Below are 15209 nucleotides of genomic sequence, written 5' to 3'. Positions count from 1 at the left end.
TACCGGTTTAAATTCAACCAACCCTGACTGACTAAGCGTGCAATCACTACGAGCCACGGTCACGGAGGATGAGCGTATCGTGCAATACGATCCCTGACAATGTCACGCTTCCGAGGGTTCACTTGCCGGAGACTCGCCGGGCGAGTTGTACGTTGCGTCGTTTCGTGCATCGATGCAATACCTTCTCGCTCGATTCCCGCTCCATAAGCTCTTTCATAAATACGCGGATTTGAAATGCATGCCCCGCGTCCCCGTACAATCGGCCGCGAGAACTTAAACTGTCGTATCGCGTTTCCCCCCTCGAATTTCGCTCGGTCGTTTATTTCGCCGTCCTCGATCTCGTTTCATCACGTAATCGAGATTTTTGTCCCGTGTATAAGAGAACGCAACGCGAGGTTTACAGCTGCGATGTAACGAACGTAAAAACTTTTTGAGCAAACGGATCCTACGTCAACTCTCTGTTGCGAAATTGCGAAACTGGTTTTGCTTTGCCTATACGCGATCGTGCTATTAGTGCTATTACAATCTATCAATAAAACTCGATTGAAATTTGACTGATTTTTCGCTTGACTTTTTCCTGTTTTGTTTTTTCCCAAGGAAAGAACAAAGAAATCAGCTAAATCTTCGGTAAGTTTAATTAACGTTCTCGGAAACGGCTCTCTGCAAGTTGGTAAGAAGAAAATACACGAAAGTTACAACTTTAATTCTTCGCAGTTTCTTGCAACGAAATTGAGAGAGACTATAAGACTTTAAATCTACACAGATATTTTTGTTCAAAATGAACTGTGCTTCTCTCCTAGTAGTCACGTATTACTTTGCGTATATATGCATACGATAAATGTCGCTCGTAAAAGCGTTTGCAGTTTATTATTGAATTACGTCATGAAAAACCGCGCGTCCGCATGGTTCTAATTTATGTGCCGCCATTGCATAATATTATCGTAGAAATACCGTGAAGCAGCAAAATGGAAAACGGCGATGCGGCGAAAGATTGTCGTGTAACTTGGCACCAGCCTCGGCAACGCATGTTCGCACATGCGTAACGTTCCCGGGTTCCCCGCGGTACACGCGGCTACATAACGAGGAGAATGCGCGAGAGATAATGACGAGAAATTTAGCTCCGTTGATCTCCCGGGGTCTGCGTACAAAGCGAAGAAACGCCAAGTAATTGCCGTCGTATTAATTATCAACAAATTAACGTATGCTAACGAAGCGAACACTTCGGGGGATCCGAAGGGCCGGAGATCACGGAGGAGGAATTTTAACGTGATTACGAAAGCACGCGGAAAAGTACGATGGAACGTGAGATTACACTATAGTATAACGAGGGATTCCAAAAAATCGGCAAACGAGCGATAATCTAAGAGTACGGAAGGAACATAGTCGGAGAAATTTCCTCAAATTATACGTGAAAAAAGCATGTAACGTAATAACGGAATGTTTATTTTACAATTTACATGCCTCTACTACAATAACAGTTTGATTACCGGTCAAATATTGGATAAAATATTAAAGCCAAAAGTTGTTAAATACGACGAAGGAATGAATGGCATGTCTTCTAGGAAGCCGATTATTGTAGGTAGAGAATTTTATCGCAAGATGTTTGCCCATTTCTGGATTCCGGTGGTAATAGAAGCGCGAGGTAAGGTTACGCTATTACAGGGTAAAATCAAGATAAAAGAGAGAGGTATAGACGAGAGGGAAGAAATTGAACGAGAGAAAGAGAAAAAGCGTAAAAGTATCGACGAAGAGGTACACGCCGCGGAACGAATCTTTGGCACCGCTCGCCAAGATTCTCCCTCTCTCAGCTCCGGTCTCAAGAGAACCAGGCTCTGAATTCTAACGACCGTTCATGATTTACTCGGTCTGTTCACAGTACCGGAGAAGCGTTCTTGATACAGTGGTGTTTGAAGGTACATTCGCGCCAAGGCAACTTTTGTTCTCGCGAATGTTTGCGAAGACACACACCTCGTTGTTGGCTCGCGACGAGCGCCTATGATCTACGAAATTCAATACATTCTTGACGAGATGCCTGCGGTAAATTAACCCGCAATTGAATCATAACATTAATAATAGTTAGAAAACACGATTAATAGAAAAGGTATCTAAAGAACGCGTCTAATGCGTGTAATTTTTCCTGAATTATCTAACAGGATATTGCGATAGTATCTTTATTAACATCGCATCGCTTTACCAAGCTTTCAAGAGAGCTAACATAGATCGGCGATAAGAAAATGAAGGAATGTTATGCCTTCGTGCGAAGCGCGCGGTACTGTTCCGTGGTAGGTAACTCGAAACAGCAAAAAGATATAGCTGCAATTTAATACTGATTACTATAATACATCGTTATTTTGCGTTATTACAATGCACGGAGTCGAATGGACGTGCAGGCCAGCGTTGTCCTGCGTGACTGTATCGCGCAATTGTGTTATGCAAATGGCGCATTACGTAGTCGCGACACGGCTCGAATGAGGAGCAACGCTCCTGAGATGTACCCCGATCCGGTTCGAAGGAAATCGGCCACGATGTCCTGACGGACCCGCCACGTCGTGATTTCATTTCCATTCTGTTCCCCCTACGACACGTTCGCGATCACGGTTCGCAGTACAGAGAATTTCATCACGCGCCGGGAGAGGAGGGGGGGGGGGCATGTCGATCATGGTAATGGGCTCGGCTTCATTTCGTAGAAAATATCTTTCATGCAGCACGTACTACGAGAAGGTCAAAAATACGCGGGCGAAGAGAACCCCGATGGAGTTTCGTGCGAGGAGAACCTCGGCGCGTAAGTTGTAAAGGTTTCGCGTGATTCACTCGACTGTTCTGGCCGCGCGAGTCGGTACTCATCATGTATATATGTAACACGAAAAGAGAGAGAGAGAGAGAGAAAGAGAGAGGGGGAAAGGGGGAAATGTTCTACGGTAGCTAACGAGGCAAGTTGGAAACCTCGTCTCGTATCTCAATACTTGGCAATATGCGTAGAGAGATTTAATACGAAATCTGGCAGCAATAAATGTTTCAATTATCTTGTAATTATTTACGTTCGTAGGAACTCGCGTCGTACATTATTCCCTATTAAATACCTGCTGGGTTCTACAGCATAGTTTATTGGTTTTATTTAAGGATCTCGCGGTAATAACGCTCGCACGCGAACTACGGAGATAAGAATAAACGACGCCGACGGAGCGTTACTCGACGTTCAATCGAAATCTTAAAAGTGGAAAACAGCAATTTCCTCCGACAAATAGGAAAAATAGATTTCTCAAGATGCTGCCTCACCAATTCTGAGATATTCGATACGGTCAGTTGCGCGTGAATCGAGGAGGTCCGCGGATACGAGCGCATCCGGAACAAATCGAATTTGAACGGAAAGATCACAATGCGCGGAAGTCCGAGTATCCAGACTCCGAAAAACCGGGATAAAAGCGGAATAGCGGCCAGAGGCGGCACGCGTTTTGAATTTTCAAGCTCGAGTGACTCACTCGGTCGGTTTGCTGCCAGCGGTTCCCGCGGGGAACGCATTCATGACACCGCCGACAGTCACATAAATAGGCTGCGGAATGGAAGCTGCATCGGTGAGAAAGCGTGTTTCGGTTCATACCTTTCCTATTAATCGTGTTTTCTAACTATTATTAATGTTATGATTTAATTGCGGGTTAATTTACCGCAGGCATCTCGTCAAGAATGTATTGAATTTCGTAGATCATCGGCGCTCGTGGCGGGCCAACAACGAGGTGTGTGTCTTATACCGGATAGGGTATAGTAACGCCGTTAACCTTTCGCGGATTATAGGCTGGAGGTTTATAAACCTGTGCAGTCGTAACGCGCCGCAAAGCCGGCTGTGTAAGCACCGCTACGACCAACGATGAAATCCGTTTTTCAACACGGTTACAAGTATAACGCGGTACGAAATAAAGGTCGTAAAACAGCTCCGAAGTCGCAAGAAAAATGCGTTACCGAGCAGACAACGTACGTCTAGTAAAAGTTCATTATCGTATGTACAAAATTTACAACTGCATGGACTCTAAATGATGCATCCAGTTCACATATCTCAAAGCTGAGATACGTAAAAAATATCACATGCGAGAACTTTATTAGAATGATATTTCAGCAGAGAAATGTATAATAAGAGTAATAAGATACGGATAATACTTAATTATCGAAACAGAAGTAATAATTTATGCGTGCAAAAATATTACCAAACGTAAAGTTATTTTAAAAATATTTTGTCAAATAAATGTATATATTAATTGTATTGTTTCCGTAGAAATATGTCAATTTCCAATAATCGGTTTTTACAAAAATCGGAGCATATAACAGCAATATTTATTATTATATATTCGCTAAATATTTTTGTTTTGTACTACTCATTAATTTATTAGAAATAACAAGACTTACGTACACAGCTCCCACAAATGATGGCTATCAAACGTGACGGAATAACTTACCTGAAACAATAAAGTAACATCATTATTAATATATATATCATATATTTTTCCTTTTATATCTCTATATATTCTAAATATCTCTCTCACATTATTCATTTGGTTAGTTTTTATGTGCAATGTACAGAAACATATTTCAATATTCGATACAATTTTCGTTTACTATATCAACGACGATTCGTCTATCTTTACACGGGCGGGTCGTTGACTAGCAGACCGGTCGAGGTCCGCGGGCTTTTAGAGCCAGCAGTCACGTTACGTTAATGCAATTTGCATGCATTATCTAACGCGTAACGAACAGCGCCGCGAAGAAGAGAAGGTGGGATACCAAAGTCATTAACCCGCTCCAGAAAGACGAAGCGCAGTGTTTTTTTTTCCTTGCGGAACTTTCTCGCGTGCTGTGGGGAGAAGGGAGTAACCGATTTAGAGATTAACTTGGTGACTCTTAACTCTTAGTCACATCTACGAAAACCTACATTTTTGCCTCTGAATCCATGTTATAAATATTTCATGTACTCGATTATATGTATTTATTTACCGAATGCTTTCGCCAGACAAAAATTAATCTCGAAGTTCGTAAGGCGCAGAGCACGATGCAAATCGTTTTTTTCTCAATCCCAAGCCTCAATTTTTGGCAATTTCCTTCTATCTTCCACTCGTAAATTAAAGATCAGTATTGTAAAGGGAAGACTCGTTGTCAGAGAGGGTTGGGACCTTGTTGCAGCCGGTAGAGTAATTTCCAGTCATTCGGAATCGAATACTTGTACGCGCGATTTCGCTTTACCTCGCTTGATCTCGCTGGGCTCGATAGCTCTCGAGGTGGGTCGGGGTTACTCTACCGTCCGTGGCTCTAAATTAGCTTAACCGCTCGACTTCGTACTTCGGAACTCGGCCTGGCAGGAACTTCTTCGTTGGATCCTCGAGACTGCGGCCGCGGCCGCCGTCGCAACAAGATATCTCGCTGACCGTCGCGTTTGCGGTCGTGGCCGTAGGTTTGCCATGTTTCCTGCATTTGCCTGTGACTGCGCCGGCCACGGATCTCTCGCGAGTATCTCGCCATACTCGAATCGAGTTCGATGTATTCCGGACGAGCGAGTTCGCTCTTAGGTTTGTTGATTTTCGAGCACTGACCCGAGGGATCTCAAATACTGAGCTTATAGCACTTGGCGGCGTCTCTACCGATGATGACGATCGTTCGAGTAATACGCGCCGTTATACCTCGACATTTAGGATGTTTGAATAAACAGGAATAAAACGAACATCGCTTGCGAAACGACAAAATGATTTCTGTTCTATAATATTGACGTTTTATGTCTTTCACACATGTTCATTCGGAAAATAAATTTTGTATGCTATATATATGCATATATTTTTGCAATAATTCTTATCCTAATAATTTTTGAATCACAATTAATCTTATTAAGTTTATTTCATCAAAATTACTTTTGTTTTAATTGTGATTCAAAAATTATTACAGTCAAGTGAAACGATATTCAAGAATAACTATAGTAATCACTTAAATGATTTAATTGTATCAAGTAGCAGCGTTCTATAGAGATCCGTTTTTAATGAACATACTCTATTGTTTCAGTTATACGCCCAACGATATTCGCTTACAAGTACATCGTTGATTACAATATAGAGCGCGGGTAAATTGAATCGACCCAACCGATTCCGATTCGTGTAATTTTCTTGCGTTGGGCTTCCGTGACAGAAGCAACCGAAGGGCATTCGACGCCACCTCCCGTTGCGTCAATTAGTAGCGCCTGCGACATTACACCAATGGGAACCCGATGCCATCAACCGTTACGTTTAATTGCACGCGAAGGCCGTGTCGTGCGTTTTCCCGTGCTTATGTTTTCCGCCTTCCCTTCTCTCTCGCTCCTTTTTTTTTATTTCTTTCTCTATCTCTTTCTCGTGATCCCGATACGCGTTCTCGCGCCTCTATTTTCTGAGAAATTGTTCAATTACCTAACATCTTCCAAGCAGCTTCCCACGGTCACTGCAACCGCTGCGCTGTGCGCCGTCGAGTCGGTACGCGCACGCTCGCATCGCTGCGTGACCTCGGCGCGCATTTAGCGTTTCTTCTCTAAACGAATTTGCATTCCGGTCGCTGCCAGCATCTGCCGTGCCGTGCCGAAGCGGAGCATGGATTTTTCACGAAGTTAATCCGCGCTCGGCAGATCTCTGTCGTTTGTTCCCTGATAAAAATGCTCTGCCAGCAATGCTTACGTAACGCGCGAGTAAATGCAGGGCACGTAATAAACGCAATACACTCTTTATAAAAATGTCTATCGTCGGATCGTACAATTAAAGTAAAAAATTCTCGCGGTTCGAGGAGAGCGAAGAAAAATTTATGAGCAACGGTTTATGGAGGAGAACGGAAAACCGCTTCTAAAGATGTTAAGAGAATCAATATGTCAGTTATTAAAACTGTCGTGCTTCAATGATAATTTATTGGAAAAAAGAATTCGCCTTCAGTTTGAGCAACACAATCAGTCATTGTCAGCAACGAGAAAACTAATCTCAAAGACTCCCTGCAAAACAATAGTCGAGCCAGTTGGCGGAAAGCAAAACAGAGCCGGCGTACATCGTCCTGCGTGAAACGGTCGAGTGTTTTGCCGTGTGTGTATTAAAGGACAGTTCGTTAGGGTCTCTTCTGTTCAGTGTTCTCCCGAAGGACTAAGTAGTTCATTAACTTCGTTTATCTCGCTCTCGATACTGACCGCCTCGATTTCTTCGGCCGCGTGCGAATGAGTGAGTGATGCGATTAAAATAATCTTGATGACGAAATCGTTGTATATATAATAAATATAATAAATATTTCTTTATAAAAAACTTTATGCAGATAAAAATAAATGTATACGCGCGAATGTATGCAATTTGCACTTTATCAAATTGTACTAAAGTAACTCGATCCGTTTAATCTACATATATTTTCTCCTGAGAAAATATACCTCATTCCTTAAGTGACAGTGTAATTTGTTATCATCTTATCAACTGCGAAACGCTAGCATTAAAAAAGTGCTTAATCTACTAAGAAGAGGCTATGACGAGATTAAGTATACCGTGATTAAGCATACCGGATTTATAGCGACCGTGTCATAATGATAGTCGATTAATCTCCCTTCTCTGCCCCCGAGAGCAACTCGTTATCTTGCTTCCCTCGTTCTCTCGAGTCACCAAATTTTTTCCCTCGGTTCTCCTACTAATTCGCTTCCGAATTCCGCATCAATGAACCTCGAAACTCGACAAATTTCCGCTTCGCCGAATATTCTTGGAATTCTTGCAAGATTTTACGCGGATTTACCTTCTATTCGCCGCCCTTTTGTTTTCCTCGATCTCTTTTATCGGTCTTAAAAAAAACGCATTCGGGTTTTGCGGTCAGTTAATTATAAATAGATCGATTCTCGTCCATTGACGGCTTGTTTGAACGTCGAAGTCGTTGCCAAGAGGAACGTGACCCAATATCTGAAACTGGGCCTCCGTGAGTAAGTACTCATCAAATTTCGCAAGACACAACGGCCTTCTTGTAACCGCAATGTTTATCTAACTGGTCCACCCCGGAAGGAAGTCTCTTTTTTCACCATCCATCACGTTTGCGCGAAATTATATCTTATGTAACTCGATCTTGTCGCGAATCATTGGTCTTCTCATTGCACGAATAATTTCCCTTGAGAGCCATTTACAAAGAAAACTGCCAGAAATTGCTTCTGAGTACTGTTAGTACATGTATAGTTATTTATACATTATCATATATATATTATATGCTATGCGCGTATATTTTTACAACAATTCTTATCCTAAAATGAAAAATTTTAATAGATTAAATAAAAAATATTTTTTTTTTTAATAAAATTACACAAATAAAAGTTTAAAAAATATTCTCTTAAAAAAATGTTTCAAAGATATTTCTAAAATTTTGTTTTATGTTATTTTGCAGTGTGATCGATTTTTCATTAATCATTTATTATCTCTCTTTCTTTCTTTTAAAAGTTAGAAATATTCTTTGAATTTAAGTCATTTAGCACGTACGAAAATGTATTATTATTTTCATTTCGAGTTGTCCACGCGTTCGCGAATTTGTCCGTCTGAAATTTGCGAGGGTTAGCGTTATTCGCTTTGTTGAGCAATAACATCTCGTATGGGACAACGCGTTAATTCGGTGATGAGCGAAGCGATAGGCGAACATCGCTGACAGTAGCGAGTCAACAGACCGAAGGAAAAAAAAGAGATCATCGGCAATGCAACAGTGGTGGTCAGTGCAACGACCGTGCAGAAACGCGCGCGCACATGCAGCCGCAAATGACATCAGGATAATTTTCCAGCTCGAAAATCACGGGGCACACGAGGCAGCCACCGTGAACGCGCAACGTGCCGCTGACACTTCAACAAGTGGATACACGCGCACGTGTCGCCGACAGTTTTGACATGTGTGCGTGTGCATGCGTGATGTGTATGCGCGCGCGCGCAAGAGAGAGAGAAAGAGAGACGCGAATACGGAGAAAAAGTGTGAACGATGCGAGAGTGCAAGTTCATCGAACCGCATTGATCATGAAAAGTCAGGGCCGTTGATATACATGCTTACCGCGGCTTACCGCGCGCGTTTATATATTTTCAGCTGCCACCCACGCCACCGACCCGCGAAAAGTCGGGAGATACCGTTGGTTACGCGCGGTTAGTTAGCGTTTTCCGGTGTATTATTGTTGTGCGAGTTTATCTCCGCGCATTAGGAATGACGCGAATTGAAACGAACGTTACGAGGTACACGGCACGAGTTAAAAACGCGATATTATGGAAACCATTTTTAAGAAGGAATGTGTTAACGCGCGCTTTTTTATCGCTTGCGTGTTTTGCCACAATTGTTTTCACGAATATTATTTGAAATCGTTAATGCAAAACCGACCTGATTTGCAATTCGATTTGATCGAATAAAATATGAATATAAGAATATAAGAACCAATACATAAATCGATTGCATGCGAATTTTTCCAAATTCTTACATTATGACTCTGCGTAACTAAAGTTGTTATCAATTTATCTCGTGCCGCGTGTCATAAATCGGCACGTCCAACTGCGAGCGTAGATAATTACGCGTGGCGAGATCCAGACGGTGGATAAGTTCTCGATTGAGAAGAGAACTCCATGAAAATAACGTGCAAAGAAACATGACGAGAAACGGAGCGGTGGGGAGAGGGGAGAACAGGCGAAAAAGAAACAAAACAGAAAAGAGAGTGGAACCACAAGTACCGAGAACGAGACCCGTTATAGTGACCGTGTTGCATCGCATTAACCAGTCGACCGAGTGATCCTGATCCAATCTCCCGTGCATTCGGTTCTCCCGACGAGCAAAGCTTTCATCGTGAACAGCAATCTAGGCAATCTCGCTAGTAATCAGAGTACTTATGCATCTTTCGGTTATAAATCATGACGCATAATTAATGGGTTAATTGGCTCTACGAAAGTGATATATTTTTGTCCAGAAATATTCTACGGAAACACCAAGCATGAAACGCATACTTACGGTTAAACGTTGCAGAAACAATAGCTAATTCCTACGTACGATTCGAAAGGAATTCCGAATTATCGGGTGATTGAAGCAAATTGCAACGGAAAGTCTAGAAAGATTGAGATGCGCTTATTTATCTGCGACCCTCGCTTTATTTACCTCGTAAACGTATAAAATGCGAGTTTAGCGATTTGGATACTGCTTTAATCTCAGCGATTATGCGAACGATGTGAGCATAAATGAGGATACAATTGCATTTGTGATTTGTACGTCCTCTCGCGCGATCCAGTACTTTTTATAATTACGTATGGATGAATGGTCTTTAATTAGCCCCAACGTGCCGTAGGCAAGAAACGTACAGAATTTCCCTGAAATTTAGTTCAATTATTATAATCGTTCGCTTGCCTACGGACGATTTATCCGCATTGTATAATTATTTCGGACTGTAATGAGGCGACACGTTAATTAGAATTTATTCCGCCATTATCGCATATCGATATTCGTCGGAATAATTGGGTATTTTGTTATTTTAGAATAAAAGAGACATTAGTTAAACCCGTCCAAATCGCTGAGATTAAAGCAGTATACAGGCTACACCAAATCACGACTCACCTGAACGTCCACCAGATGTTGAAGCACATCGTGTTCAACCAGAAGAAAGCAGCCAGGAAGAAGAAGTGCGCCATGATTGCTGAAACATAACGAGACAGCCTCGTTAGCTTTACGAATATTTAAATAGGTTTAGGAGATTTACTTTTCTTCCTTATATATAAGAATATTGTGAGACGTCAAACATTTTACCTTTACAATTTAATTAATTTTAATTATTAATTTATTGATTTATATAAAAAGAAAAATCAAGTTGACAGTATTGATCGTTTCTTCGAACACATTCGCAAGTCTAATAGTGAATTATTTATTTTGTGTGTGTGTGTGTAATTCTTTAATAATTTATCATACTCTTAACATATTCCAGACATTTTGTAACGGATAAACGGAGCTCGTCGAACAAAGACGCCGTCGGTTTTCAGTACCTCGATGCGTCCTTAAAGATTTATAAACCGTGGATACGAGAAAGGGCGAATTTCGAGGGTGCGACATGCAAGCAAAGGGTCGGACAAAAACTTTGGAGAGAGACAGCTTTTGTGAGGATCTGCTTGAAAAGTCGCCGAGAGGGTGCGACTGGTGTCTTATAAATTTTTGAGAATGACGCCCGCATTTATCCTTAGAATCTGCGCGTCTGCTCCTAATGAAGACGAAAATTACGCGGAATGATAATCTTCGCCGTATAAAAACATCATTTTCTAACAGTGTTATTCAATGTACTTGATGAAAATCAAAAATATATAAACAGTAGCAACAATTTATCATTGACAATATGTTTCGCATATATGTACAGATATGAACGCAATGTTTCTAACCTTCTAATTTAAACTTTCTAATTTAAATTGTAATAAAATAAATGTTAAACAAAAATAATGAAATAGAAAATAGATGAAATTTATACAAACAGTATCATATCTATATATCTACTAAAAAGAGTTATTAACTTGTTCTCTTCTGTATCATTAAAAAATAAAAATTAATAATTATTTTTTTTAATAAATAAAATCTATTCTTTCTTTCTCGCTTCTTAGCTCGCTCTTTAACTTTTAATAAATTTTGAACTTTTATTATTTTCAACTTTTATTTCTTTAAAATTTGTCGAAGTATACTAAATTACAAAAGCACGACAGCGATAGAAAGATCCTAATATAGCAAGAGAAATGAAACATTGTTTCGATATTTGCGCGGCTCGCGTATTGATAAATTTTTAACAGCGTCGCGTGCGCTTGGCCCTTAGAATACATAACAATGAACGCAGAACGTAAGCCGTGAGAGAATGCAGGCATTAATTTCTAAAAACGCAATCGACAGCCATACATAACGACAGCAATAACGAATGTGACAATGCTGGCTCGCGCTTAGACCTTGTCAAACATTCCTTTGCAAATAGGCACTTCATTTTTAATAAGCGCGGATGAATGCGCGACCGAATATATCTCATCCGCATGGCAGGGTGAAATGTATGTTGTAATTAAAACAAAGGCGACGTCGATCGTTGATTGTTAAATCATTACATTACCGTCCATTAATGATCAAAATGTTACAGTTTAATTTTTCAAAGTTTAATTACACAAGGGCACTTCACGAAATATAAAATATTCGCGATGAAATTGGCTGTAATAAAATACCCATGTATGCACGCAAACGTTTTTAATTCGCTGGGTCCATGGGATAAAATTTTGAAACCGTCTGGAAACGTCAGCACTTATTTTTAATTATGTAATCACACTTTTTCACACGAATATTACCGTGCGCAAATTTGATTTCACGATTTGTATGATCGTAGCTGTCTGGCGAATAAACGCATCGACAAGCGATCGATAAGAAAAGACAAGCGATATTAATCTCCTTGCGATAAAATACCAATTAATATCGAGATTTATTGACACTTTCTATTTCGCGCAATGCACATATCGCAATGTAATGGTACGTACCTGAGGCTTGTACGAAGGCATAACGCATGCAAAAGACTTATTAACAGACCAAGTTCTTTGCATTCACTCTGTGCATGCGCTTATAGTTATGCTTATTATTTGAAGGTCGCGTTACATCGCATTCGCGATGCAATTCTATCTAAACATGTTCCGTCAGATCATAACATTCGATATCTTAGTGAGAATGATGCTTTGCAAAATGTTCAGTGCAATATGTGGATTATTATATTATTTGGAATTTTATTTAGTATATATCGTGGAATGCAATTTGATTGTATGGACTTACGCGTTAAATATCCATGATATCAATGAAAAGTGTTATATAATAGCAGAATAGTGAATATTACGAAAAATTTCAATATAAATGTGAAATTTAACATACGCGCGAGGAAGAGACGAGTTCTAATAATATCAAATGCGATTTAAAAACGTACAGAAATTAATAATTTCGTAATTAGACTTAAATTATTAAAACACTGACATATAGATAGGAATTATAAGTGTTGCGTTATAGCGAGCAGAAAATAGAATATTGAATATATTTATTTCCGTGACATCGTTAAGATCAATACGTTCGCATTGTTTTATGATATCATGAAATTTTCCATCGTTCTCTTATAATTTATACATGTTAGTTGCCACAATTTAATTCTTACGTTATATTTAATACACCATCCTCTAAATAATATTCGGTTATTCATACTATCGAGCATAATTTATACGAGAATATACACGAAATTTCTGAGCCACCCTCGTACATGAAAATTCGATACTTTGAATTATTGAAATAGTATGCCGAAATAGTATATTGAATAGTATCAGATTGTTTCGGAGGGTACTACACGGATAAAAAACACGGGGAGGAAAAAAGAACGGAAAGAGGTATGTGCAACTGAACGCGCGAAACATTTTGCATTTATCGCATATTCGCATCGTGGCGAACGCTACAAGCGTGAACGCCCCCGTTCATCGTGAACTCGTCGCGGAATTCGGCATGCTTCAAAATTGCATCGTGGCGCGTTCCGCGTTTCAATGATTTTTCAGTCGATGCTGACGGTCGAAGGCCGCGTCGGAGCGATGCACGCGTCGCGAACGCATTGGTGAGCGGTTACTCGCGCGCTTTCCGCGAGACAATAAGCGCAGGGGGAAATGCCGTTTCGCAATAAAAAGAATCCAGCTTACCGTTATCGTCGCCGCTGGAATTCCCTACCTTTATACGTGACTTCGCGTATCGTGATACATCCGCTATATCCGCGTCGCCGTAATGGGATACGCAATGCGTGCCTCTGCGAATTAGAAATGTTCAAGCACGCAAGGACTATAAAGGAGGAGGATACCGATTCTCCGCTAGATCTCTCAACGTAACAACAAAAAACGCTTGTCGATTTGCTCAATTCCGATGTGAAAGTAATTATTTCACATTTCTACAGCGAATAATTCAATTGACGAGTCATCGAGGATGACGTCGATGATTCAAAGTTTTCTCAAATAATTATCATATATTAACATACATTACGTGTGGGGTGTATTTTACACAACATTAGATCTAATTTTTATTTTCTTTGATGATTTACAATTAAATAAAGATTGATATCTAATATTTTATATATGTATCTTCCAAAAATTAGTGTAAAAGTTTTTCTTTAATTGCGAAGCAATTTGTGTAGCATTCAATCAATGTAAAAACATTTTACTCTGTGAATTTAATAGATTTTTCAGGCAGGGATGTATTTTAGATCCCATGCGAGTAACAGAGTTAATATTTATTTTAACTCGTTCTATTTCTTGGGTATCTGTGTAAATGAAGGAGCTTTTACGTTGTCAAATTACTGGACCGTTGCATGTGAAGTGTCGGATTCCGAAAGAGATATTATAAGAATCCGTAAGAGAAAGTTGGAAATCGTAGTTGATACGATTAAATATGTCAGCAAGTAATCTCTTGTCAGAAGAGCACTCACGGTACGCGAAGTAACACTCTCTTTGAGTCGAGAAAAAGAGAAAAACCGAGAATATCGACGAAAGAGATTGTGGGTCAGCAACACTCGCCGCTACGTTCCACTTTCTCCTTTCTTCGGTTTTCGTAGATGGAAGGTCCACGACCTCGTAACCGGTTTCAGTTGCGCGACTATTATTTCAACGAAAATTGTAAAAGCTTTCTTATTTTCTAAAAGTTTAGAGTTCTTACAAATTATATTAAGGCTTTCGGAGTTCCTTAAAGATAATATCGTTTTTTAAATGCATTTGAAAAAACACAGATGAAACACGAGCGACAATGATCTCCGGGGCCTACAGTTACACGGTCAGCCGCGCCAATTTGTAAGAACGAATGGTTAAACGCAGATCATGATAGGAAAAACATCCCTGTGCCCCGGTGGAATCTGCGTAATCGATTCTTCATGCAAATGAGAGCCGCTGCGCGCCATTACAACGCGGAGAAGCCGGACTCGCACGGGTGTACGCACTAATCGATTCTCGCGATCGGAACGAGACGAGAGAAGCGAAGCTTTGCGAGGGATTACTACGATTATCCGAATAATTACCTCCTGAGCTTCGGGAACGGGGCGGCAAATAAAGCCGACCTCGATCGTCGCGTCGGCTAAATTCGTATTCCATCTGCGCATTCGGTTATACCGGCCGACATTTGTGTGGATAATGAACTTTGCGTTTCCATCGTAAGTCGAAAGCTCTATTAATAATCAACCGATAATTAAATAAGTA

The 15209-nt window shown here is 40.4% G+C and overlaps 1 protein-coding gene across 1 annotated transcript in view; it reads right to left on the bottom strand.

The window, feature by feature from the left end:
- Window positions 1–15209, bottom strand: part of LOC112457999 (probable G-protein coupled receptor Mth-like 1) — a 123921-nt gene that overhangs the window by 63490 nt on the left and 45222 nt on the right. Inside the window, exon 4 of the mRNA XM_025021368.1 lies at window positions 10564–10642. Coding sequence (XP_024877136.1) covers window positions 10564–10642 — 79 coding nt within the window. The remainder of the gene's footprint in view (window positions 1–10563; window positions 10643–15209) is intronic.

The sequence above is a fragment of the Temnothorax curvispinosus genome, unplaced genomic scaffold (genome assembly GCF_003070985.1).
Source record: "Temnothorax curvispinosus isolate PA1 unplaced genomic scaffold, ASM307098v1 QBEX01008587.1, whole genome shotgun sequence".
Lineage (NCBI taxonomy): Eukaryota > Metazoa > Arthropoda > Insecta > Hymenoptera > Formicidae > Temnothorax > Temnothorax curvispinosus.
The sequence above is the reverse complement of the archived record's forward strand: the minus strand, read 5'-3'. Positions and strand labels throughout refer to the sequence as shown.